This window comes from Suncus etruscus, chromosome 14 (assembly GCF_024139225.1).
Source record: "Suncus etruscus isolate mSunEtr1 chromosome 14, mSunEtr1.pri.cur, whole genome shotgun sequence".
In the NCBI taxonomy this organism is placed as follows: Eukaryota; Metazoa; Chordata; class Mammalia; order Eulipotyphla; family Soricidae; genus Suncus; species Suncus etruscus.
The window spans coordinates 24,319,929-24,346,183 of record NC_064861.1 but is presented as its reverse complement, the minus strand read 5'-3'; the positions used below and the strand labels follow the sequence as shown (position 1 = coordinate 24,346,183).

The 26,255-nt window shown below is 44.2% G+C and overlaps 1 protein-coding gene and 1 pseudogene across 6 annotated transcripts in view; both read left to right on the top strand.

Moving 5' to 3' along the window:
* The window catches only part of LOC126027496 (protocadherin alpha-C1-like), a 63,273-nt pseudogene extending 44,317 nt beyond the window's left edge, over positions 1-18,956 (top strand).
* LOC126027836 (protocadherin alpha-C2) overlaps positions 1-26,255 on the top strand; it is a 207,957-nt gene that overhangs the window by 117,454 nt on the left and 64,248 nt on the right. For 2 of the 6 annotated variants that reach the window (XM_049786851.1, XM_049786850.1), the window contains exon 1: positions 20,994-23,573. The exons of the other annotated variants lie outside the window; for them this stretch is intronic. In XM_049786851.1, the coding sequence (XP_049642808.1) occupies positions 20,994-23,573 (2,580 nt within the window). Of the gene's footprint in view, positions 1-20,993; positions 23,574-26,255 lie in introns of those variants that run through there. 6 annotated transcript variants of the gene reach the window in all.

Sequence of the window (26,255 nt, the reverse complement as noted above, 5' to 3'; positions counted from 1 at the left end):
AAAAAAGAAGTGCATAGGGGCTGAAGCAGTGGCGCAAGCGATAGGGCATTTGCCTTACACGTGCTAACCTAGGACAGACCGCGGTTTCATCCCCCCAAGTCCCATATAGTCCCCCAAGCCAGGAGCGATTTCTGAGTGCATAGCCAGGAGTAACCCCTGAGCATCACCGGGTGTGGACCAAACCCCCCCCAAAGTGTATATTCTTTTTTTAAAATAACTTTTATTGAGGCTGAAGTGGTGGCGCAAGTGGTTGGGTGTTTTGTGTTGCGAGTGCTAAACTAGGATGGACCGTGGGGGTTCAATTCCCCGGCATCCCATATGGTAATCCCTGAGAGTCACCAGGTGAGGCCCAAAAATTAAAAAAAAATTTTTTTTATTGTGACCTGTAAAATCACCCCACACACCATATCTCCAAGCCCAGGTGAATTAGTAAATCAGGATGTGCATGAAATAATCCAAACCAGGCTGAGGGTGAAACACTTGTAGTCTGGCAGTCTTCTACCTAGTATTCAGCTCGCTGCCTGCCAGAACTACCATTTTTATTGAGTACAGAGATCAGCCCTGGGTGGGGCAGTAAACCCACCCAGGTTTTCAAGACAATATTTGTTTTGGGTAAAACCAAGTTGTAAGCAAACAGATACAAGGAAACCAGAGATAAACTTTGTTTTAGGTAAAATAAGTTGAAACCCAACAGTGACCAATGTAAATTACAAGTCTTTTACAGTTATATTTAAGGTACCTAAGAAGTGTTTATTCTTAAGGGAAAAAATTTAATTTGTTAGGTACAGGATCATGATGATATTGAAACTTTAGGATGATACTAGTGAAAGTAAATTTTATGGGACTGGAGGGATAGTATAGTGGGTAGGATATATACTTGTCTTGCATGTGAACAACTTGGATTGAACTACTGGCCCCCTTGCCCACCAGGAATGTTCCTTGAGTGTAAAGCCAGAAGTAAGCCCTAGATGTGTCCCCTAAAAAACTACATAAAAGGTAAAATAAATTCAAAGATGTGATCTAAATTTTTCAGTGAGCATTTAAATATTTATAGAAGTCATAGACCATTTCATTAAGGCGGACAAAATATTGCTATGAGCATATTCTGTGTTTTACTGTGAATTAACATTTTTATTGGCCATACCCAGCAGTGTTGGGGATATTCCTGACTTGGCAGTCAAGAATTGCTCTATTATGAGGGGTTATGTGGTGCCTGGGATCAAAATTAGGGCTCTGATGTGCAGGGTTTATATACTACAGCCCTAACAGAACAAAGAATTTTGGAGACAATTCAGAAATAAACTATTTGATTCACCTTCAACTGAGAGTTAAAAATGACACAGAAACTTCAGGAAGCACTTTGACATATTTAACTAAAATTAAAATGTGCATCCTTTTAACCAAGAACCTCTAAAAACAAACCAACACACAGGCATATGTGACAACCATAAAATTTCAGGAGTAGACTTAAATATGCATCAGTATAATATTAATTTAGTTATAGAAAGAAAGACACAAATTTACTGGGCTTTTGTTTGTTTGGTTATTATTTTGTTTTGTTTCTGTTTTGGGGCCACATCCACCAGCACTTAAGGGTTCCTCCTGCCTCTGTGCTCAGAAATCACTCCTGGCAGACTCAGGAGACCATATGGGATGCCAAGGATTGAACTCAGGTCTGCTGCATGCAAGGCAAATGCCCTACCCAATGTAATATGACTCAGATTCCTGGTTGGTAATTTTTGCTATCATTCTGTATGTGCTTAATCCTGTGCAAAGAGCATTTGTTTGTTTGTTTTGAGGCCACATCTGGCTTTACACAGGGGTTACTCCTGACTTTGCAATCAGGAAATGAACCCAGTTTGGCTGTATTCAAGACAAAGACCCTACCCAATGTGCAATTGCTCAGGCCTCAGGAGCATATTTTCATGGTTGCTGCAATACCAGTAGTATCCATGGTGCCTTGGGATTGAATCCAGGATCTTCCCGATGTTAGGCATACACTCTTTAGATTTGAAATAGAAAATAGGAGCCAGAGAGATGTCTCAAAAGGCTAAGCTTGTGCTTTGCACATGGGAAAGCCTGGGTCTGATCCTTGGCACCACATAGTCTCTTGAGCACCCTGGGAATTGCCTCCAAGTTTAGCCCCAAAAAACACACACCACAAACCCTAAAGTAGATAAACAGCTTATTTTCATTTATTCCAAAAGCTTAAACGTGTACATTAGAGACTCAGACATGTAAGCAACTATATCCTTCCTGGCTAGGGACTCCAAGATGCTTCTGGGAAGATGCAGAACATTGAATGGCCTCTGCACCAGCTAATCCATTGATTCTGCATGACTGTGGATCTACTTCAGGAGGGGTCTGTGAGCTTAGAAGAAATAAGCAGCTTTATTGTAGTGGAAAGGGAGAGGAAATCCCATTCAGGACTAGTTATTAAAGAATGAAGGTACCCACTGCTGCCTTGCCTGGTGTGCACATTCATTCCCAAAGCATTTATTCATTTGTTTTCAATTCTTTAGCACTGACCTTTCTGTGAGATCAACTCTCATCTTAGGCCTCCTGACCTCTCCAACTGGCTTTTTCACAGGCAAACTACACACATCTAAAATTGAACCCGTGGCAAAGGGTTAAAGAATAGAGAGCATCTGTGTTGTATATGCAGGACCCTGGCACCTAAGACACCCCTAAGCTCTCAAACTAAGATGTATGGTCCTGGTTGTCCACAGCATGGATAATAATCCCAAGTGCTGTTAGGAGTGGCCATCCCCCCTCCAAAACATCAGCTCCCTGATTCCATATCTGTTCATATCACCTATTCCCAGTGTTTAGATATTAGTGCCCCAGAATAGTCAGCTCATACTACCAGAAACTGGGGGCCCTTCTTGCTAGTTCTTTTTGTCTTTGTCTTTGGGGTTTTGTTTGTTTGTTTGTTTTTGGGCCCCACCTGGTAACGCTAAGGGATTACTCCTGGCACTGCACTCAGAAATCGCTCCTGGCTTGGGGAACCATATGGGATACCTGGAGTTGGAACCGAAGTCCGACCTAGGACCTAGGACAAGCCAGTGCAAGGCAAACAACTGCCCGACGCTGTGCCACTGCTTCGGCCCCTAGTTCTTTTGTCAAGGGGAGCATCCTCTCCTACCTGACTTTGCTCAGGGGCTACTCCCAGCTCTGTGCTCAAAATCTATTCCAAATCTGGGCTTGGAATCTACTCTCTGTGGTGCTCAGGGGACCCAGTGGTGCTGGGGATCAAACTGGGATTTGCTGAATGCAAGGCTGGCACCATCATTCCTATACTATCTCTCCAGCCTTCAGTCACAATTTAAATATCCTCTGGGGAAGGTGGTCTCTGCTGCCATAGCTGACTGTATGTCCTTCTAGAACCCTTTGTAGTTACTCATCTCCACTACTACAATGGGGGTGGAAGCTTGGGCCTTGCACATGCTTCTGAGTTACTGCTTTGGTTCATTTTTAAATAATCACTTTATTTACTTTAACAAAATCTTAGCAAACCAACTCTAATAGCACATAAGAAAGATTATACATCATGACCAAGTGATTTCATCCCAGGGATACAAGGCTGGTTCAGTATAAGCAAATCAATAAACATCATACATCACATCAGTAAAATGAAGGATAAAAACCACATGATCATATCAATCAATGTAGAGAAAGCATTTGACAAAATCCAACACCCATTCGTGATAAAAAAAATCCACAGCAAAATAGATATGGAAGGAATCTTTTTTCAAGAAAGTAACAGCGATCTCTAAAAAGCTGATAGCCAACATGATTCTTTTTATTTCTTTTTTTTTTTTTTTTTTTTGTGGTTTTTGGGTCACACCCGGCAGTGCTCAGGGGTTATTCCTGGCTCCAGGCTCAGAAATTGCTCCTGGCAGGCACGGGAGGACCATATATGGGACGCCGGGATTCGAACCGATGACCTCCTGCACGAGAGGCAAATGCCTTACCTCCATGCTATCTCTCCGGCCCCTTATTTCTTTTTTTTTGTTTGTTTGTTTTTGGGCCACTCCTGGCAGTACTCAGGTGTTACTTCTGGCTCTGGTCTCAATAATCACTCCTAGCAGGCTCGGGGCGACCATATGGAACACCAGGAATTGAATCTGGGTCAGCCACCTTCAAGGGAAATGCCCTACCTGCTGTGCCATCACTCTGGCTATAGCCTACATTATTATTATTACTTTTTTGTTTGTTTATTTTTGGGTCACACCCAGCTCAGGGGTTACTCCTAGCTCTGTGCTCAGAAAACCTTCCTGGCTTTGGGGGGCCATATGAGATGTCGGGGATTGAACCGAGGTCTGTCGTGGGTCAGCCGCATGCAAAGCATGCTACTGCTCCAGTCCCAGCCAACATTATTTTGGGGGGGGGGGCACACCTGGCGGTGCTCAGGGTTACTCCTGGCTATCTGCTCAGAAATAGCTCCTGGAAGGCATGGGGGACCATATGGGACAACGGATTCGAACCAACCACCTTAGGTCCTGGATCGGCTGCTTGCAAGGCAAACACGACTGTGCTATCTCTCCGGGACCCCAACATTATTCTTAATGGTGAAAAATGGAAAACATTTCCACTAAGGTCAGGCACTATGCCAGGTTGTCCACTGTCTTCACTCTTATTCAACATAGTATTAAAATCTTAGCAACAGCAACCAGACAAGAGAAGGAATATTGGTGGAGGGAAGTCAACAGTGGCTGATGCATCAGCAACCCGACTATGAAAGGCTTTGTAAATCACAACAATTTTAATAAAATTAAAATAAAAATAATATATAATAATTATTTATTATTATAATTATTACATATTTGTTTTTATATATAAATTTATCACAGGATGAGTTAAGCATTTAAAGTTTGTCATTTATATCTCAATAAAGCTAGAAAAAGAAAAATTACCTTATTTAAATACCATGGTTATAAGATTGTTCATAATACAGTTGTTTTTTCACAGTTATGAAGTTAGTCACGATTGTGTATTAGTCATACAATGTCCAACACCCTTAACCAGTGCACATTTCCCACCACCAATGACCCAGTTTCCCTTCCGCCTGCCATGATTTTTTTTATGATGCTTATCATTAATCTGGCTACTTCTACATTATGTGACCCCTTGCCTGTTACCCTCATACTTCATCGCTCCCCTCTGAGATTGTGTATTCCATGCCTGTGTCTGTGGTCATCATATCTCCGGTGCCAGCAGGATGTCTGTTATAGAGTACTCACAGTGGGCTAATAATACTGCATTAGAGTATACATGAGTGATCCCTGCCCATAAGGATGCTGAACCCGTGAAAGGAGCTATGATTGCACCCAACTCTCATATATAAGTTCATATAAAATAGAAATTAAAACTGTACTTGGGGCCAGAGCTATAGCACAACAGGTAATATGTTTGTCTTGCACACGGCTGACTTGGGTTTCATCCTTGGCATCCCATATGGTCCCCAACCCTGTTAAGAGTGATTTCTGAGTGCAAAGCCAGGATTAACCCCTGGTCACTGCCAGGTATAGCCCAAGAAACAAAACTACAAGAACAACAACAAAATCTGTACTTGCCAGAGTTAGGCAAGTGTTCTTGAGCTTTAGTGTCCTTGTCATAAAGTTAATATAAAATTAATGTTGAGTGAATAAAAAGCTCTGTATCTTCACCTCGGTTTTCTTTGAATAAAAATGAAGAAGGGACTTGCTTGTTTTTTTTTTCAAACCTATGCTCTGTCTTTAACACATATTTCTCTCATCTGTTATTTTTCCACTCGAGAGAAGCCCATGTTTTCTCTTGAATAAGTATTCCCCTCTTTATTATCTCCTCACAGCTTTCTAAGTAATTTTTCTGTAAGAACTTATTTTGCTTCAATGAAAAAAAAATGAGTATGGGGGTCAGAGGGATCAATGGGTAGGACATTTTCCATGTAGGCAGCTGACCAGGGTTTGATCCCTGGCATGCCATATTGTCCCCCAAGCCTGCCAGGAGTGATTTTTGAGTGCAGAGCCAGGAGTAATGCCTGAGTGGTGCCAGGTGTAGAAAAAAAAGAGTTAAGTTGCAAGCTGGGAAGATTGGAATCAGGAGCCCATGCCTTGTATACTCAAGGACCCAGGTTTGATCCCTACACAATATGCATACCTTCCCCCTTCCCCTAATGAGTGTGGCCTTGGTAGTCATTAGTCCAATGGGGCCTGAGCATTGAACTGATTGACTTAGTTGGCCAAGTCTTAATAAATCAAAGGAATCCAAGTGCAAAAGAGGAAGTCAAACTATTTTTATTTGCAGATGACATGATGATATACATCAAAAATCCTAAAGAATACACAAAAATCTCTTACAAACAACAAAACAATAAAGTAAAGTGGCCAAGTCTTAGCATGAGTGGCATTGGTATCCTCAACATTGCTTGGAAGCCTCCCATTTTGATTCTCTCCAAAGTCCCTCTATCCTACCTTACTGCTAATTTTATTTATATTTTTTATCTTTATTTAAACACTTTGATTACAAATATGATTGTAGTTGGGTTTCAGTCACATAAAGAACACCCCCCTTCACCACTGCAACACTCCTATCACCAAGTCCCAAATCTCCTTCTTCCCCACCCCACCCCACCTGTACTCTAGACAGGCTTTCTACTTCCCTCATTCATTCATATTGTTATGTTAGTTCTCAGTGTAAACCGCTAATTTTATACTGACGACATCATCACAGCTGCTGGGGTTTCCCCACACCTGGCTGTGGTGTTCTTCCGGGGTCGCTTCAGGTTTCAGTGCTCACACATGTTCTTGTCAGGCTCTCATGCCTCAGCTCTTGCACACATGTTCTGGTTGTCCTGCTTGCCAGGAGTCCCTGAAGTCCTCTAACACAGGCCTGCCATGAATCACACTTCCTGGCCGTGGTGCATGGACAGCATTTGTGGTCACACACCAGGGATCCACATTGCAAGACAAGTGCTCAACCTGTGAGCCACAGTGTGCCTGAGATCTCAGATAGTAGAGCTGCTATCTGAGTTTTCGAGACAGAACCACCAGGATCATGTGAGGGTGTGTGACACCACTGGGGGTTGAACTTGACACCAGATATTTTTGAAGCAGATGTTCTCAACCATGAGTAAATTCTCTGGCCCCAACATTTTTTTAGGCCCAGTAAGTATTGTCAGGGTTGTTGCTTTTATCTTTGTTTCCTTTGTTAAGTTGTGTTTGTGATGCCAGGCCCTGCACTTGGCTTGGTGCTTACACAATGTTGCACAGGGCTTGGCACTCTGGCTGTACAGGAGTTCACCCATGGTAATGTGGGAGGTTGCTGGGCTTAAAGTGAGGCCTCACACTTGCCAGGCATGTGCTTTGCCAGTGAGCTGCTACCCCAGCTCTCTTGTTGCTAGTTTCCTAACATACCATTATTAGGTATGGAAAGAATGATGTTTTGTAATTTGAAAAATCCTCTTTATTCTTCACCTTCTGCAAGCTTAGGAGCATTAAATACACATCTTTTAGACTGTTCTGCTGTTAGATATATCCAACATACACATTGATTCTTGAACCAATAAATATTTTATATACAATTGAGACTTTAAAGGAGCTGGTGATAGTAAAATCATAGAAATAGTGGTCTACACTGAAGCAGCAACTGTGACGTACAGACTTATACTACAGGCCCTACTCATCGAATACATTCAAGCAAACTAGCATTCCCTTGCTATTATCTCCTCTCTTCTCACTACTTTTTCTTTTCTTTTCTTTTTTTCTTTTCTCTTCTCCCTTTCTTTCTAATGTATTTTCTCTTTTCTTCTTTCCTACCCCGTCCATATACTTTCCCCTTTCCCCCTTTGGAAATCCAACTATCCCTTCACCCCTCAATCCCACCCAGACCTCCCACTGTATTAAAACTCTTCACCCTTAGTTCTTAATCCATTAGGCATCAAGACTGACCTCCTACCCCAACGAACCACTACCCAGCATCCAAGCGAAAGGACACCCAGTCAAACCCACACCATGCCTCCGCAAGAAAACCAACTCCCCTGCGGACTCATGCTGCACGGCCCTCCCTACCAAATCCCCCTACTGTGGACTGTTACTTGAAAACAGACTTAGCTCTAAAAGTATCCCCAATGCAAGAACTCCTACAAGACCTCCCTGCCACAAATCCTTTGCCAATCTCAAGAAGGTCAGGGGGAGTGATGGAAAGGTGCCTGGGAACCCAAACACCACAAGAAAATCCCAAAAGACAATGGGGAAACCTATACTTCCAACATAAGTATAAGACCGGTATTGCACCACCTCTTTACCTGCTTTTCCCCAAAAGTAAGGTAGTCTCATGCATCACATGGTTCCTTTAATTATTTTGTTAATTCATTTTTTAAATGTTTGTTCTACATATACATATGTGAGCACATATACTTTTATTCCTAATTTTATCTTGTTTGGATGTGTGACCTGTTTCTGTTTTCTTCTCTGTCCAGCCCCAAATGCACCGACAATATAAAGTAGCACCATTTCTCCCTGCAATGGCACACTAAAAAAAGGGGAAATCTTACATATAAAAAAGAGCTCTTATCTACTAGAGATAAGAACTCATACTTGTTTACAATACAGGGATATCTCCTACCTTGAAAATATGTCACGCGGACCCAACTTAGACCTCAGGTGATTAGACACTATCCATCCAGCCTTGAACCCTGGGTCCCAGACATAGAATTGACACAGTTCTTCACAACAGCTACAGGAAACAAATCCCATCCGGGACATCCTTAATACCGCTGGGCCACCAACAAGTGCCAGCTCTAATATGATATCATGACAACAAAGAAAATGGGAACAACTTGACCTAAGAACAGGTTATCCTACCTCACCAGCTAATGATAAGACAAAATCAGAAGACTTGTCACCCTTTGGTCGGTCCAAAAGCCAAGAGCACGATTTACAGATGATTGGCTGCTAGAACCATGACTGGACTGAATATATCTTGAGATCAATAAAAAAGCCCTAGTCTAGGGTTTGAACTATGACCCACACAATAACCATGATCCCCAGTTCCAAAGGTCCGGCAGAGACAATCGCAACGGAATGGGGCTTCTGGAAACACAATGTAAGACGCTATCCTAGGTTCCATCCTAGGATCAGTGCAAAGACCAAGACCACTAACCACAGAAGATGGATTAAAATGACACTGAGAGAACAGAACTTCTAGAACCACAAAGAAAGACTTCATCATAAGACCCACTCCTGGACCTGTGCAGATACTGAGATCTATAGATACAGAGGTCTTATTTCATCACTCAGGATGGAGCAGAAGTTTTCCAAACACCATGAAAGCACCACCGGTAGAGTAAATGAACCTGAATGGAGTCTATAGTTAATCCCGTGACAATATACCCCAAGGGTGGAGAAACCCCATAGCACTAAGGCCAAGTGAATTCCTTTTCGAATGACCCCAATATTTACTGTGCCAGTGCAGGAGAGAAAAAAAAAGTCAAAAAGCACAAAACATTTTTATCTTTTATATATTATTTTTCTTCATTTATTATTATTATTATTATTATTTTATTTACCTATCTACTTTTTGTCGATTTCTTTGTTTTGGTGTGGTTATTGAAGTTGTTGTCCCCATTTATATTTATACTGTTTTTTTTCTTCTTTTCTTTTCTTTCTTTAGGTGCTCTGCCATGTTTTTTAACTCAAGACCATGGCTTTTTTTTTTGTGGTGCCTATCGTTATTACTGGAGTGCTCACTGGATATTTGACTCTTCTTTTTGTACTGTTGGGGTGTTTCACCTTCTTTTTCTCCTTCATCTCTCAAACCGACGATGAGAGCCTCTAGAAGGATTCCCCCTTTCAGCATATTAGACTTTTACCCCAGTTTATTACTTTTCTCTTCTTCAAATAAAACCCATAACTTGACCTATGTAGTCCTTCCTCCCAGTTAGAGGGGGAAATAAGGGAGGCACCAAGACCAAGACTACTAAGTAGTAAGCTAGGTACAGAGGGGACCACAATTTCTTGCAGCCCCGGGGGTGAGGGAGGAGGATATGGGAGGTAGGACGAACACGGAGGTGTAGGGAAGACAAATCGGTGATGGGAACCCCCCTGATTTTATGTAAATGTGAACCTGTAATATTATTGTGAACAATATGTAAACCACTATGATCAAAATAAGAATTATATTAAAAAAAAGAAATAGTGGTCTAACTTTAGAGTACAGAAAACCAATCACTGTAAGCTATGATGGGATTTTTAATTATACAGGATATTACTTCTCTTACAGTGACAGTTCTGTTATAATAGATACATCATTGAATTAGAAAGGGAGGAAGGGAGAAAAAGAGATTTTTTTTCACTTAGTTCTGCTTGAAATTAACTTGACATTTCTAATAAATTATACTATTATATTTTCAAATATAGACCTTTGCTAAAGCTACCACCCCATTGTCATTAGTTCACTAGATTTATTAAATAAATGTCTAATCTATTTAATTCATTTATTCATTGTATTTTGGGTCATGCACTACTATCAGGTCTTACTCCCGGCTCTGCACTCAAGAATCACTCCTAGTGGTGTTTTGGGGATCATATGTGATGCTGAGGTTCAAACCATGGTTACCTCATGCAAGGCAAGCTCCTTACCCACAGTTCTATGGTTTCTGCTCCTGTCCAATAGATTTAAACACAGGCAGACTTAAGGAGACTTTGAAAGTATTACTTGGGGAGTTTTGTATGTGTGTGTCTTTCCTGCTAAGAAGCTGAAAAGCTTCTTTGTAGATATATCAAGTTAATAATTTTGGGATTTCTGCAAATATTCAGAAATGCTGTACAAATAGAATCAGCACTTAGTTGCCCTGCTTCTGACAAATAAAGTACATTTCCTTTGCTTATGTAAAATAAAAAAAAAGAAACAATATCTAGAAGCAGCTATTTTAGACAGTATACTACATTTTCCTCATTTTGTTACATTGAGGTTCAGAGAAATTAAACAATTTTAAACGACTGAGCTCATCTTGAATCTGAGTCTAGCTTTTTACATCAAGTGATATTATTCCTTAAGTGGGGATCATATGTGTAACTAAAAAGCTTAAAGGGAGGGCGGAGTTAGTGCAATAGAGTATTGTTAGTTAGTATTGTACTATGCTACTATATTTAGTATTATACTAATAGAGAGTTAGTACAATACATAGAACATTTGCCTTGCACTTAGCAGACCCAGATTCGATCCTACATGACCAGTGTAGTTCCAAAACCAAAACAAACAAACAAACAAACAAAAAAACACCTCAAAGTAGGTGGTGGTGGTGGTGATGTGGTAGTTGCTAGTGGAATTTAATTGTAAGTTTAAAAAATCTGCAAGGTTTGCACAAAATAGAGCATAAATCTTTTCTAAATAATTTTGATAAAAGGCACTTTGATAAAGATTTTAGATAATATCAGTTATCAAAATTATTTAATGGATCTTCTAATAATCATTTACTTCTTACACAGTGCATCTTAATTTGGCTAATTTAGAGTATTAATCTTTTATCTACCTTCTAATTCCTTGCATATATTGCTGCTGAAGAAATTATATAATGATCTATCCCAAGGAATAAATAAGTGGTATTTACATCAGAAAATTCCACGTCATTTATAAAACCCTATTACTTAGGCAGAATATTGTTATATGGAAAGATGGTACTGAAGGAAGAGCTTGAGGTATGAAATACAAACCCATTTTACATCATAATTTTTAAGTGATTTATTCAACTAATTAGAATTTGGGGCAGAGCAGTAGGGGCCCCAACTACCAGCATCCCTGATAGTAAGTCTCCTGAGCCTACCAAGAACAATCAATCCCTGAGCTCAGCTACCAGGAGCAAACTCTGAGCACAGCCAGATGTAGCTCAGAAAAACAGAAATAAAATCCCATTGAAGTCTCTTAAGTAAAAGTAGATTGTAGTTGTGAAAGCAGTTTAATAGGATTCCAGATAAAATATTTAGGAAATGAGTAGCTTGAAACCAGAAATACAGTCTTTAATTGAGGGAGCATGTGTAGTGTTCAAATGTTGTCACAGGATCTCAGAGACATAGGAACATGGAAAAAAAAAACTTCTGGTAGATAATTTATTTCACCTTTTGGGGATCCAGTTTCATCATTGCCAACTTTATTGGAATCACTTGAAGATTTAAATGAACTAATTTATATATATATGTATGTATGTATGTAAACACTACAAAGGCATTGGAATACAAGAGGGATCTAGAATGCCAACAATTATTTGATACTCTGAATGTGTAATTGGGAATTGACTCTTCTGAGGCAAAGGTGTGTAGATTTGTTAATTTTTATATTCAGGAAGCAACACAATGGTTATAAGGATGGAGAAACTATGGATTTTACTTAGTTATAACTTGGAATGCAGTTCAAAGTTGACGTTTCTAAGTAATATCTTTTTATTTTTTTTGGAAATAGGAAATATGGTAGCCAAATCAATGACTGCGTTGGCTAAGATTCACTTGGGAACAAGTATATTCTTCAGTGCCAAATTACCATCTTATTGAATTCTATGGCTAAAATCCCAAGAATTGTAGAGGGAAAACAGAGCCAAAAGAAAAAAAAAAGATTTTCTATTAAAATAAGAGGTCCCAAGTGATGAATGGAGACTTGGAACAGGCTTTATTGGTCATGCTAGAAGCCAGAAATTTTCTTAAATACAAACTTACAAATTTGGGGTGTGTATTGAATCTCAAATAGAGTAGAAAATTTTTAGTGAATTACAAATGTGGTTGAATCTAGGCCAAGAGCTCACCTCCCTTTGCATTGGCCTGATGCTTGCAAATCTTGAGCCAGTGATAACATGCTGAATGGAATGATGGACTACTGCAGTTACCCACTGGAATTCTCCTTCCAGTCTGGGATGCCATTCATAGGCACTCGCTGACACTATTGTTTCAGCGGTTCTGCAGTCTCTTAACTAGACTGGCTTGGGTCTTTTCTGCATTTTTGTCTTTTTTCCCACATTGGAGGACTTCATTCAATGTCTCCAGGAATTCCATATAGATCAACACTAGCAAATTCCTTTTCAATGATTGTAGCTACAGAAAGTAAAATGCCCCTGGGATTTTTTTTAAATATTTAAATGGTTGGTTTGAGATTAACAGATTTGAGTAAAGCCCAAATAGTGCCAGTATGATGCCTTCATTGGTAAGTGTTCATAAAGTCATATGAGTAATCATGGAGGGTTTCCCCCCCAGCTTTTTTGGCCATACCTGTCAGTGCTCAGGGGTTACTACTGGCTCTGGCATTCAGAAATTACTCCTGGAAGTCCTTGGGGGGACGATATAGAATGTCGGGATCAAACCTGGCTTGGCTGCATGCAAGGCAAATGCCCTGCCTGCTGTGTTATTGCTCTGTAACAGTAGAGGTTGAAGGGATTTATATCAAGCTCAAGGACACGTCTTTTTTATTTTTATTTTTTTACAAATAGGAAATTTGATTCTCTAGTCACATCTGTACATTCTTCCAGTAGCCTGGGTACTCATTTGTCTTGCTGTAGACACTTGTATTACTTATAGCACTTTTACACTTCCTCACTGATACTGAAGTCTTAAGTTCTGTTTAAGCATTTCTTTAATTGAAAGAAAAAATTTGGGGACCTGGAGAGAGAGTACAGTGGGTACTGCTGCATGCAGCAGACCCAGATTAAACCCTCTGCACCACATTTGGCCCCCTGAACACTGCCAGGAATCATCCCTAAGAACAGAACCTAGGAATAAGCCCTAACAACCAATGTGGGCCCCAAACCAATAAATGAACAAAAAGGAAACCCCCAAACTTTATAGTTTTTATACACAAAGAATTTGTATGAAATATTTTTAACTATCTCTCAACTTTCAGTGTTCTATAATTCACGTGGGCCATCTCAATAAGTATACTGCTAAAGAAGCAAAAATCACAAATAGTTGCATTGTCTGCTTTTATGTTAATGTTATACAATCTGCCTCAAGCATTTACTCTCGTCTACCTTTTTGTTGTTTCTTGTCCAAAGAAAGTTTAAGAGTGCTTTTGTAATTTCTAAGCAAATTTCAGGTGCCTTAGTCAGATCAACAATATTAGATCAACAATATTCTAATTGCTTGAAATCAAACACTTTGAGGCTCTCTCCCTAATAGTTGATATATTCTTTCTGGACACAAGAAAGTTTTTTTTTGGCCACACCCTGTGATGCCCAGGGGTCACTCCTGACTATGCGCTCAGAAATCGCTCCTGGCTTGGGGGACCATATGGGATGCTGGGGGATCGAATCTCAGTTTCTCCTGGTCAGCTGTGTGCAAACACCCTACACTGCGCTATCACTCTGGTCCCCACAAGGAATTATTATTATTATTTTTTGTCTTTTTTTTTTAACCACACCCGGCGATGCTCAGGGGCTACTCCAAGCTTTGCTCAGGACACCTTCCTGACATGCTCAGGGGGCCATGTGGGATGCTGGTGACCCAACTCAGGTCGAGCGTGTGCAAGGCAAGTGCCTGACCCGCTGTTCCATCGCTTTGGCCCCAAGGAATTATTTTTTAAAATGTTTTAGCCTCTACCTTATACAACCTTTTTTAAACATCCTTTTTTAAACACCTTTTTTAAACATCCCATTCATTATGATATTCCAGCTGTATACAATGCTGTAATCATACTGGGAATCATTTTCCTACAGATGTACATAATGTCAAATCTTATTCCTCCTGTTTCTTAAAAATAAGCATAATAGCAATTTTGTTTTTCCTTCCTTTTGTCAGCCACACCTGGCAGTGAAGGGATCTTATTCCTAGCTCTGTGCTCAGGGATCACTCTTGTTATGCTCAGGAGAACAGGTGCAGTGCCAGGGATCAAGCCGGGATCAGCTGCTTAGGGGTTACTACTCCTGGCTTTGTGCTCAGACATCACTCCTGGCAGGTTCAGGGACCATATGGGATGCTGGAGATCCAACCTGGGTTGGGCACATGCAAAGCAATTCCCTACCTGCTGTGCTATCACTCTGGTCCTTCAAGACGGACATTTTAAAATAACCTTGAACTACACTGAAAGGCAATTTGCCTCTGTCTCTGTCTGTCTGTCTGTCTGTCTGTCTGTTTCTCTTTTTGGGCCACACCCGGTGATGGTGTGTGGGTTACTCCTGGCTATGCATTCAGAAATTGCTCCTGACTTGGGGGACCACATGGGACACTGGTGATTGAACCATAGTCCGTCCCAGGTCAGCCGCATGCAAGGCAAACGCCCTACCACTGTGCCACCGCTCCAGCCAGCCCCTCTCTCTTTTTCTAAATTTCATTTTGGGCTATACCTGGCAGTGCTCAAAGGTTATACTTGGCTCTGTGCTCAGGAATCACTCCTGGTAGGCTTAGAGGACCATATGGGATGCCAGGGATTGACCCCAGTTTGCAGCATGCAAGACAGACACCCTACCTATTGTGCTATCACTGTGGCCCCTCCTTTGTTGCTATTTTTTTGGGGGGTTGGGCCATACCCAGTGACACTCAGGGGTTACTCCTGGCTATGCGCTCAGAAATCACTCCTGGATTGGGGGACCATATGGGATCTGGGGATCGAACTTTGGTCCGTCCTAGGCTAGCGTAGGCAAGACAGACATCTTACTGCTTGCGCCACCGCTCCGGCCCCTCCTTTGTTGCTTTTAAAGTTATTTAACACATGTGCAGTTTGGTAGACAACATAGACATGCATCTTAAAAATGAATATTATATTCTTCCTGATTTAGCAGGTACCCGTACAATGACTGATCCAAGGATAATCCAGCTAATGAGCAAGTATGTTCTTTTGCCCTGTAGCTGAAAGTTTTCAGATCATTTGATTCTGTGAAGTAAAATGATTTGTAGTGATGCTAATGGCAGAGAAGGGTAAATTTATGTGACTTAGGAAGGTTCACTGCATTCCAGTATTTTTCTTAGAGTCCTAATTTGGTTGTGTTGTCATTAGTTTTGTTTCTAAGCCCAGTGACCTCATGAGATGCTTTATAAATACAATTAAGGAATACAATTGAGAGCTACTTTCAGAGTTCTTGTTTAGGAAGGGGAGAAAGTTAAGCCCTGTCTAATTATAACTTTTATTTGCTTTACTTATTATGAGGAAAAAATACCTTTATTTTATAGTTTATAATAGAAAGTAAAAAGAGTGCCAAGGGGCCAGAGACATAGTCCAGAAGTTAAGGTGTATGCATGCTTTGTGTGTGACCAATTGTGGGTTTATTACTGGCACTATGTGGTCCTCTACAGTGCAGCCCTGTAGGTCCCCAGCACTGCTAGGGTGGCATCTGTAAACTCCCACCCTGCAGGGCCCAAACAGCACCTAATCTTGGTACCCTTGCAATGATTCACCAGCTCAACTGGCTGAGAATTGCTGGGGACCTCTCCTCCCCAATATTTTTTGTTTGTTTTTGGGCCACACTCAGTGGTTCTTGGGGCCTAATCTTGATTATGCACTCAGGAATCACTCCTGGTGGGCTCAGGGAACCATGTGGTGCTGAGTTTGGGGATCAAACTCAGGTCAGCTGCATGCAAGGCAAGTGCCTTACCCACTGTGCCATTGCTCTGACCCCCCCAACTCTTGAGCACCCTTGGGAGACCCAGTAACAAATGAGTGGTAATAAATATCTTGTTGTAAAGTCCAGCAATGCTATTAGCAGGATTTACTTCTTCAGGTTGAAATCCTTTGTCTTGCAAATTTACAGGAAGAATTCTAGTAAAATCATCAAAGGCTCTAGTCATAGTTTAGCTGGTAGGGTATTTGCCTTTAGCAAAGTCAACCCAGGTTTGATCTTCTGTACCCCTTATGGTCCCTAAGCACTGTCAGGAGTTTTCCTTGAGTTCAGAGCCAGGAGTAAGCTCTGGATGCTGCTGGGTGTGGCCCTGAAAATGGAGAGAAAATATTGCAGGCTCTTTGAGGCCTACCTATTTCTTTTAGACATAGTCTGGCTACATCCCAAAGAGAAGTGTCTGAATTGTAGTAGCTATTCTTGAATTTGCTTAAGAAGGAGACTTGAAAGCAGAGGAATCAGTCACTGTTTATTAGGAGTCTCTAAGGTCTCTTATATTGTGAAGAATACAGAAATATAAGACGTGGCATCTGTTTGCAAGTTACTTGTAATAAAGGTAAAGAAATAAATAGGTATTTGAATGAGTTAAAGAATGGCACACATCAGCATTCAAAGATGCACTGTAGTCTGTGAAAGAGGAAAATTCCTATCATTGGTTAGAGTAGACAGACAGTGCTACATACAAGAAGTGGGCTTTAAACTGCACCTTGACACCTACATATTTAGAATGGCAGAGAAAAGGGGAGCAGTTATTCTTTTTCATTTATTTTGGGCTATGCGTACAAGTACTCAGGGGTTACTCCTGTCTCAGCACTTGGGGTCACTTCTAGTGGAGTTGGGTGGCATCTGGGATCAGGTATTGAACCCAAGTCAGGCACATGAAAGGCAAGCTCCTGCCTGCTGTACTAACTCCCTGGCCCACTGGAGCAGCTATTATTATTTGAGAGAATTACCCAAGTAAAATTGTAAATTTCTGTTTTTAAAATAAAACCACATAAATACTCTGCCCCATACTTTACATGGAAATAAGGCTGAAGCTCTTATTTTCTGCTGCTAAAATATTTTTATATGTCCTAAAAAGACAAATCTCTTGCGAGAAAACAAGGCCCTTGCAGGAAATCTCATGGCAGAGTCTGTGATGGAATAAAAAGAATCCATTTTTGTTTTCAAAATACAAGATGCACTTGAGTACTCCATAGAAAAGGACCCAGGAAAAGGTTAACTTTGGTACACACTCATCTTCTCATCATATTCACTTCCTACCTGGTATAGTTACAGGTGCCAAAACTAGGTGTTAACTGAGATGTTATGGTGATACATTGCTACATTTAATAATAGTGAATGTCAGTCACTATGCAATTTGTTTTATACACATCATCTTATGTTAGAATAATCCTATGATTTTTATATTGTCATCCCCAATTAAAATGAGACAATTGAAATTTAGTTTAAGTTTTGTTATTACTATCTATTCTGCCTATTAAAATGAACTAACTTGGGGTTGGAGAGATAACACAGTGGGTAAGATGCTTGCCTTGCATAGGGTCAGCCTGGATTGGATCCCTGGCACTTCATATGGTCTCCAAGTCTACCAGAAGTGATCCATGATCCATAAGCACAGAGCTAGTAAGCCCAGCACATTTCTGGGTATGGCCTCAGAACAAAATAAAATTTAATTAACTTGATTTTTAGACTACACACAGTGGTGCTCAGGGCCAAGACCCCTCTGAGATTAGGGGGTCCTCTAGGGCTTAGGGCCCATCCAGTGCCAAGAACTGAACCTGGGCCTCCTGCATGCAAAAGCATGTGCTCTAGCCCATCAAGCTAGCTCTGTCCCTGCCCTATTCCACCTTTAAATTGTGGATTCTTGGAGGCAAGGAAGGAAGGCATAATAATGGGGTTGCAGCATTAACATTAGTATTTGTCCATAGGACACCTGCCAGTAATTCCATTCTACCAAGTGGGAATGTTGGCAGGAGGCTAAGTCCAGTTGTAACCAACATTATAAGGAAGGAAGTAGTTACAGTACTGGATTTGTACCATCTCCTCAGCTGGATGGCCTAGGAAGGAGCTGATTGGAATTGGCTGCGTTTGTCTTCTCAATCATTGAGGGAGTAAACAGGAGCTGAAGCTTATGATCCTGATGCATCAAAATGGTCAGAAAGCCTGGCAGGGTGGCCTAGCTACAGGAACAATATGAATTAAATGACGAATTCTGGTTTTCTTTTGAGATGTGACACTTGGATTCTGCCATTAAAAGCCTCGATCTGCCTTTTGTCACTTTGATCTCTTCCCTAATGTGTCTGATTTTTCCTGGGCTCAGGTTCATGTACGGTCAACACTCAGTGGTCAGGTTTCTGAGCTGTGGGCAGAAATGACAGTGGCATGAGGACTTTGGGAGGAGACAAGGGGGAAAAAAGGTCACTCTTCTGACAACTTACAACTCGATTCCATTTACCAGCCATTTATTTTCAGGAGTAAGCAGTGAGTGAAGACAAAGGCTTAACCATTAGTGCTTATGACTTTCTGGGATTGAATTGACCATGGCAGGTGGGGACAGTTAGGGAGGGGATACTTTGGTGAACAAGCTAAGAAAGGAGACAGGAATAGGATGTGATGGAAACTGCTTTCCACTTTGCATTCTTGAGGGAACAAAGTGGACAAATAAGCTGCAGCAGTGATGGGAGGAAGCTGGGAGCTTTTCTGGAGTGAAATTGTGTAGGTTGGGGGTTGCTGTCAGTGAATTCTGGGTGTCAGTATCAGGGCCTGGCCCCTGCCATGGTCTCTCTCTCTCCCACTCTCGAGAAGCTGCCAAACATGTCAGTCTCATTCTGGCTCTATTCCCACCCAAAGATAAAGAATAGCCCAGAGAGGGAAGGGTGGGTTGTGAGGAGAGGCTGGGAGGAAGAGAAGACATTTGAGTGGGAGAGGCCTGTGCACAGGGACAGTGGATGCTAAACTCCGGACCAGTGCAGGGCAGGAGTGGATGTTCAGAGCAGAGATGCTGAGGCAATGACACAGCATGGAAAGGTTTCCTTTGGCCCTTCAGCCCATGTTCACTGGAGGATTGGCTGACTGCTGCAGCCTCTGCAGCAATGAAAGGGGGGAGTCTTAGGGGAATGAAGGCTCAGAGGTGTTAAAGGAGCTTTATATTTCTGGAAGATGAACTTCAGTTACTGACATTGCTGGCTATTATCTGATAAGCCCTAGACTCCCACATTTTGCTTAATACAGTAGACTTTTCATTCCAAAAGCATCCATGGAGTCCGGATTCCGGCCAGGTTTGGGAAATCGAGTCACCACTCCCTTGATTTAATGGTTTTGTAGACTCTTGAATACATTGTCATCATTAAAGAAAAAGAAATCAAAATCATTCGAGAGTACAAAGAAAATGTCTTGGGTGATAAATGAAAATGATTTGAAGTTAAAAAAAAAAAAGAAAGAAAGGAAAAGCTTGAGGGAACGAGGAGCTCTTAAATATTTACCATATTTTTTCACTCAGATCCAAAGGGGTCAGCTCCCAGCTTAGCATAGCTTCATGAGGCCAGCTTTTAGAGAAGAGAAATTTGAAATGCTTCTTTGCCAAAAGTACACACTGGAACTGAGGGCCATTTGGCTGGGAGGAGAGTTGCTAGTGGGCTGCCAGGGTGCCAGTTTGCAAGCTTGCTCCCGGAGAGTAGACAGCACCTGCCCCTCCCTTTGCCCTAGGAGGGGCCACTTTCTGCAGTGCTCGGAGTATTCCAGAACCTGCTGGCTCAGATGTACCGTCAAGCCCCAGCATCTGGAAGCCCCTGAGCGCCTGCCCTGCCATTTATTTCCGTCCAGCGTGGAGCCGCTGCCCAGGTGTCGGCACTTAACTCGGGCCTGGGAGTTTGTCTTCCTGAATTGCGCGTGCCAGCCTTTTCCTGGGCAGCAGAGAGCCGGAGCCCGCGAGCCCCAAGTGCTTTTTTTCTTTCTTTCTTTCTTAGAATCGTTTCCTCCGACGCGCCCGCAGCGGGGGTTGGGGGTGGGGAGCCAGGGAGTGGCTGGCTCTGGGCGGGCGGCGGGGCGCCGGCGGGTCCTGGTCTCGGGGCCTCGCGGGCGCGGTGCGAGCGGCGGTCGAGCGCTGGGGTGGCCGCGCGCCCCCTCTCGGGACTCGCCGGGCGCTACCCCGCCCGTGCTGCGGCCTCTCCCCTCCCCATGAGAGGCGGCGGCGGCGGCGGCTAGGAAGCCAGAGCCGGGCGGAGCGCATCGTGCGAGCGGAGCGGCAAGACATGGGGCGTGAGCGCGCGCGGCGGGGCCGGCAGCCCTTGGCAGGCCCTGCGAGGGGGCCGCCTCTGGCGCTCGGCAGCGCGTGAGTCGCAGGGGCGCTGGGCGGCACGGGCGCAGGCGGGGCCCGGGCTCGAAGCGCGCCTGCATCCGGCCCTGCCCGGCCGCGGCAGAGGCGATGGAGCTGGCGGCCCCCGGACCCGGCGCCACCGAGCGCCCCCGACTCCCGCCGCGCAGGTCCTGGCTGCTGCCGCCGCCCCTGCCGCCCCCGCCGCCGCCGCTCCTGCTGCTCCTGCTGCTGCTGCTGCTGCGGCCGGGCCCCGCAGCCTCCCAGCTGCGCTACTCGGTGCCGGAGGAGCAGGCGCCCGGCGCGCCCGTGGGGAACGTGGCGCGCGCGCTGGGGCTGGAGCTGCGGCGCCTGGGTCCCGGCTGCCTGCGCCTGAGCCATCAGGGCGCGCCCAGCCGCCGCTACCTGGAGCTGGACCTGACGAGCGGCGAGCTGTTCGTCAACGAGCGCATCGACCGCGAGGCGCTGTGCGAGCAGCGGCCTCGCTGCCTGCTCAGCCTGGAGGTGCTGGCGCACAGCCCCGTGGCCGTGAGCACCGTGGAGGTGGAGGTGCGCGACATCAACGACAACTCGCCGCGTTTTCCGCGGCCCGATTACCAGCTGCAGGTCAGCGAGTCGGTGGCGCCCGGGGCGCGCTTCCACATCGAGAGCGCGCAGGACCCCGACGTGGGCACTAACTCGATACAGACCTTCGAACTCAGCCCCAGCGAGCATTTCGAGCTGGACCTGAAGCCTCTGCAGGAGAACAGTAAGGTGTTGGAACTGGTGCTCCGGAAGGGCCTGGACCGCGAGCAGGCCGCCTGGCACCATCTGGTCCTCACCGCAGTCGACGGGGGCAGCCCGGCACGCTCAGGCACAGCCCAGATCTCCGTGCGCGTCCTGGACACGAACGACAACTCGCCCACCTTCCACCAGTCCACTTACCGCGTCCAGCTTCGGGAGGATGCGCCCCCGGGCACACTGGTGGTGAGGCTGAACGCCTCGGACCCGGATGAGGGCTCCAACGGCGAACTCAGGTACTCCCTGAGCAGTTACACGTCGGAACGGGAGAGGCAGCTCTTCAGCATCGATGCCAGCACCGGGGAGGTGCGGGTGAGTGGGGCGCTAGATTACGAGGAGGCCTCTGCCTACCAGATCTACGTGCAGGCGACCGACCGGGGCCCGGTGCCCATGGTGGGCCACTGCAAGGTGCTGGTGGACATTGTGGATGTGAATGATAACGCACCTGAAATAGTGCTCAGGGACCTCATAAGCCCCATCCCAGAGAACGCGCCCCTCGACACCATCGTGGCTTTTCTCAGTGTCAGCGACCGCGACTCAGGTGCCAACCAGAAAGTGAACCTGGGCCTGGAGGCTGGGCTGCCTTTCCGGCTGAATGGCCTGGGAAATTCCTACACACTGCTGGTGAGCGGCCCGCTGGACAGGGAGCGGGTGGCTGCCTACAACATCACGGTGACCGCCACGGACGAGGGCGTGCCGCAGCTCACATCCCAGCGGACCCTGCAGGTCAAGATCTCAGACGTCAACGACAATCCACCGAGCTTCCAGGAGGCCTCCTACTCTGTCTACGTCCAGGAGAACAATCTGCCTGGTGCCTTGCTCTGCACCGTGCAAGCCACCGACCCAGACGAGAAGGAGAATGCGGAGGTGACTTACTCCCTCCTGGAGAGGGAGCTTCAAGGGCTGCCTGTCACCTCCTATGTCTCCATCGACAGCACCAGTGGCAGCCTTTATGCTGTCAACTCCTTTGACTACGAGAAGTTTCGGGAGTTCTATGTGATCGTGGAGGCCCAGGACAAGGGGCAACCACAGCTGAGCAGCACTGTGACGGTCAACGTGTACGTGGTGGACGTGAATGACCATGCCCCTCACATCCTGTACCCTACCTCAACCAATTTCTCCGTAGCTATCGAGATGATGCCTCGAACTGCCCCTGCTGGCTATCTGGTCACCAAAGTCATAGCCATGGACTCAGACTCGGGGCAGAACGCATGGCTCTTTTACCACCTGGCCCAGTCCTCGGACCTGGAGCTCTTTAAAGTCGAGCTGCACTCGGGAGAAATTAGGACTACCAGGAAGCTGGGTGATGACAGTGGAAGCACTTTCAACCTGACGGTGATGGTCCGCGACAATGGGGATCCCTCGCTGTCAGCCTCCGTGGCCATTACAGTTGCCGTGGTGGACCGGGTCTCGCGACTCCTCCCGGATCCTCAGAGGCATGTAAAGGGTTCTCGGACATACTCTGAAATCACACTTTATCTCATCATCGCACTAAGCACAGTGTCTTTTATATTCCTTTTGACAATCATTGTTCTGGGCATCATCAAGTGCTACCACTACACAGCATACGGCACCACATGCTGTGCAGGCTTTTGTGGCGTGAGGGAGCGGAGCCCTGTGGACCTGTACAAACAGGCCAATAATAACATTGACTCCAGGATACCTCACGGCCTCAAAGTACAACCTCACTTCATTGAAGTGCGGGGCAATGGCTCCCTCACCAAGACCTACTGCTATAAGGCCTGTCTGACCGCTGGCTCAGGGAGTGATACATTCATGTTTTACAACACAGGGGCACAGACAGGCCCGGGGCAAGGAGCAACTGGTGACAGCAGGCAGCACACAAATCAAAGTAGACTGAGTGCTGGGAACCTGATTATTCTTAAAAATGAGGCTGTTCCTCCCAATGAGGTGAGATGGTCATCACAGGTTCATCCACGAAGCCTCTAGCATCAACCTGTTCCCAGGACTGTGTGGGGATGAAGCTCTGGGTTAGCTGGTAAACTGAGTGCATGTGTAGATATAAAATCTGGGATTATGATTATAGGTTGTTTTCTTTCTAGACAAGTGATACTAGAGCATGGTTTTGCTTCTTATGTCAGGTGTTTGAAGGCTTGACCATGTAGTGTTGTACGTACAGCACAGCTCTGCAAGGAAATAGAACAGATGAGAATAGGGCAGTACCATGAGGATAATGTTAAGGGGCTCAGGGGAAATCACCCCTGCTGTCTGGTCATCAAAGGTTCTCTTGAAATCTTTTTTTTTTTTTTTTTTTTTTTGGTTTTTGGGCCATACCCGATGGTGCTCAGGGGTTACTCCTGGCTGTCTGCTCAGAAATAGCTCCTGGCAGGCATAGGGGACCATATGGGACACCGGGATTTGAACCAACCACCTTTGGTCCTGGATCGGCTGCTTGCAAGGCAAACACTGCTGTGCTATCTCTCCGGGCCCTCTCTTGAAATCTTATAGTGATGTTGTTTTTCAAAGAGCTGAGTTGGTGAGTAGGCTGTGGGGATTATATCTATTCTGTTCCTGTTTGGACCATGTACAGTTAAAATTGTTCTTTCCCATTAATATTCCTGGTAATTACACTGAACTAATGCAGTAATATCTTCTGGAAATTTATGTCCCAGAATTTATTCTATGGCTTTATCACCTGAGACATAAATAAAGCCATCGACTAGGAACTGCACCCCACAGGCAGAGTTTGCTTGGGCTATTTGATGTGAGAGCTCTTCTGTAAGCTGTCAGAGGCAAACAATGATGGTGAGGCCAAGAGAACAAGAGCTAATTTGGGTTCTGAAGCCAGAGAGAGAATTAAGATGAGCAGCATAGGAATTGGGGATGGAGGCACCCATAGCAAAATTGGATTGGGGAGAGGGGGAAATTTCTCTCCCACTAGTCACCTTTCTTGGTGTACTTTGAACTTACTGTAAGAGAATTTCCATGCTTTTCACTTACATGCCATTTTTAAATCTGACTTCCTGCTGATAGTTGCTCTGGTTTTGATGTGATGTGAAATCACCTCTTCACACCCCTCATGCCTTCCATTTAGATGGCATTACTATCACACAATTCTATGGGATGCGTGCTGCAGCATGGACTAAATTTGACTCTAAAATTTGGTTTACAGGAGCTACATAGGTGTTGAAAATAGATGGAAACCATAGGTAAGTATTAGTGAATCCACTGTATGTTTCAAGTAGGCCTGAGTCTTGGGGTCAGCACAAACATGATGGGAGAGATGAGAACATGTGGATGTGATCCTGTGTTCAACCTGTGCATGCATGAAGAACACACAGTTTTGGGATATCTTCAACTCAGATTCAGAAGTCAAAATTTTATTTTATAAACAGTAATGAATTGCTATCTTTCTGAACAATAACTTTGTATTTAGGACTTTTAGAGCAAATACTGAGTTAATAATAGTCCCTCCTTATATTTTCATGAGGTATTTTTGACATGTTGCTGTCTTTCATTAATGTCTATGTTTTACTTTCTAAATTCATGTTGTTCTCAGGAAAGTTAATGTATTTGCAAGAGGAAAATCAAGGGTAGACTGGGAGGAGATATTCCCACCTATGCTGTAGGTAGTTTTTGATTTTTTTTTTTTTCCTTAAAAAGAACCTAGTATCAGTCAATGATAAGTGGCCACAGGAGGCAGTGTGCAGATTAAGAAAACTGGGAAAAATCAAGGGGTTACCAGAATTCTTTAGATTATAGCTTTTGGAAGCATGTTAAGAGGGTGTGTTTTAAACAAGGAGATTGTAAACATCTACTTACTGGATTCCTGTGAGGCCCTCGAGCCTTGAGTAGGCTGCAGTGAGGAAAAGCAGAGGCTGGGAGCAGTCCCAGATTTGCCACCAGTCATGAGCCCTAAGCTCAGAGGACCAGCACTCTGACCCGCCCTCTATGGGCTCAAGTCCAGCTATCTGACCTTCCTCTGTAGGCTCCTAGCTGGGGACAGTGGGAGTCGTGAACTGTTTCTGTTTAACACTGATCTGTATGTTAAGTGCACTTTGGTACACAAATCTTTTGTCTGGGGAGAAAATTATGTCAAGAAAGTGCTGCTTTTGTGGGATTTTGCCAGAGTGCATGATCTACAAAAGCAAATTTATGCTAGATACTTTTAGAAATCTAGTAAAGGAGAGAGAGAGAGAAAGAGAGAGAAGAAAAGAAAAATAGAGGAGAGAAATAGAAAGAGGAAATAGAGGAAAGAGGAGAGAAAGATATATACGGTATACACACACATATGCATTGTCATAATACACCAAAAGGAAACCAACTCATTCAACTCAGAACATAAAGAATCCCCAGGTTAGGCTTTCTTCTCCCTTCCTTCCATGGTTACTGCAGATGGCACAAAGGTCATGGGGTGCAGTTAATGCCAGGCTCCTCCATTTAAACGAGATGAGGATCAGAAAGGATGAGTAAGGGGATTTGCATGACACCCGGCTACATAAAAGTATTCTGCTTTGCAATGAATGTCTGTGTGATTTCATTACCTGTAAGCCACACATTAAACATTTATCAGCATCTGGTGTGTGAGGAAACAGGCTTAGAGAGGGTCAGTGGCACAGTCACACTGCGAGG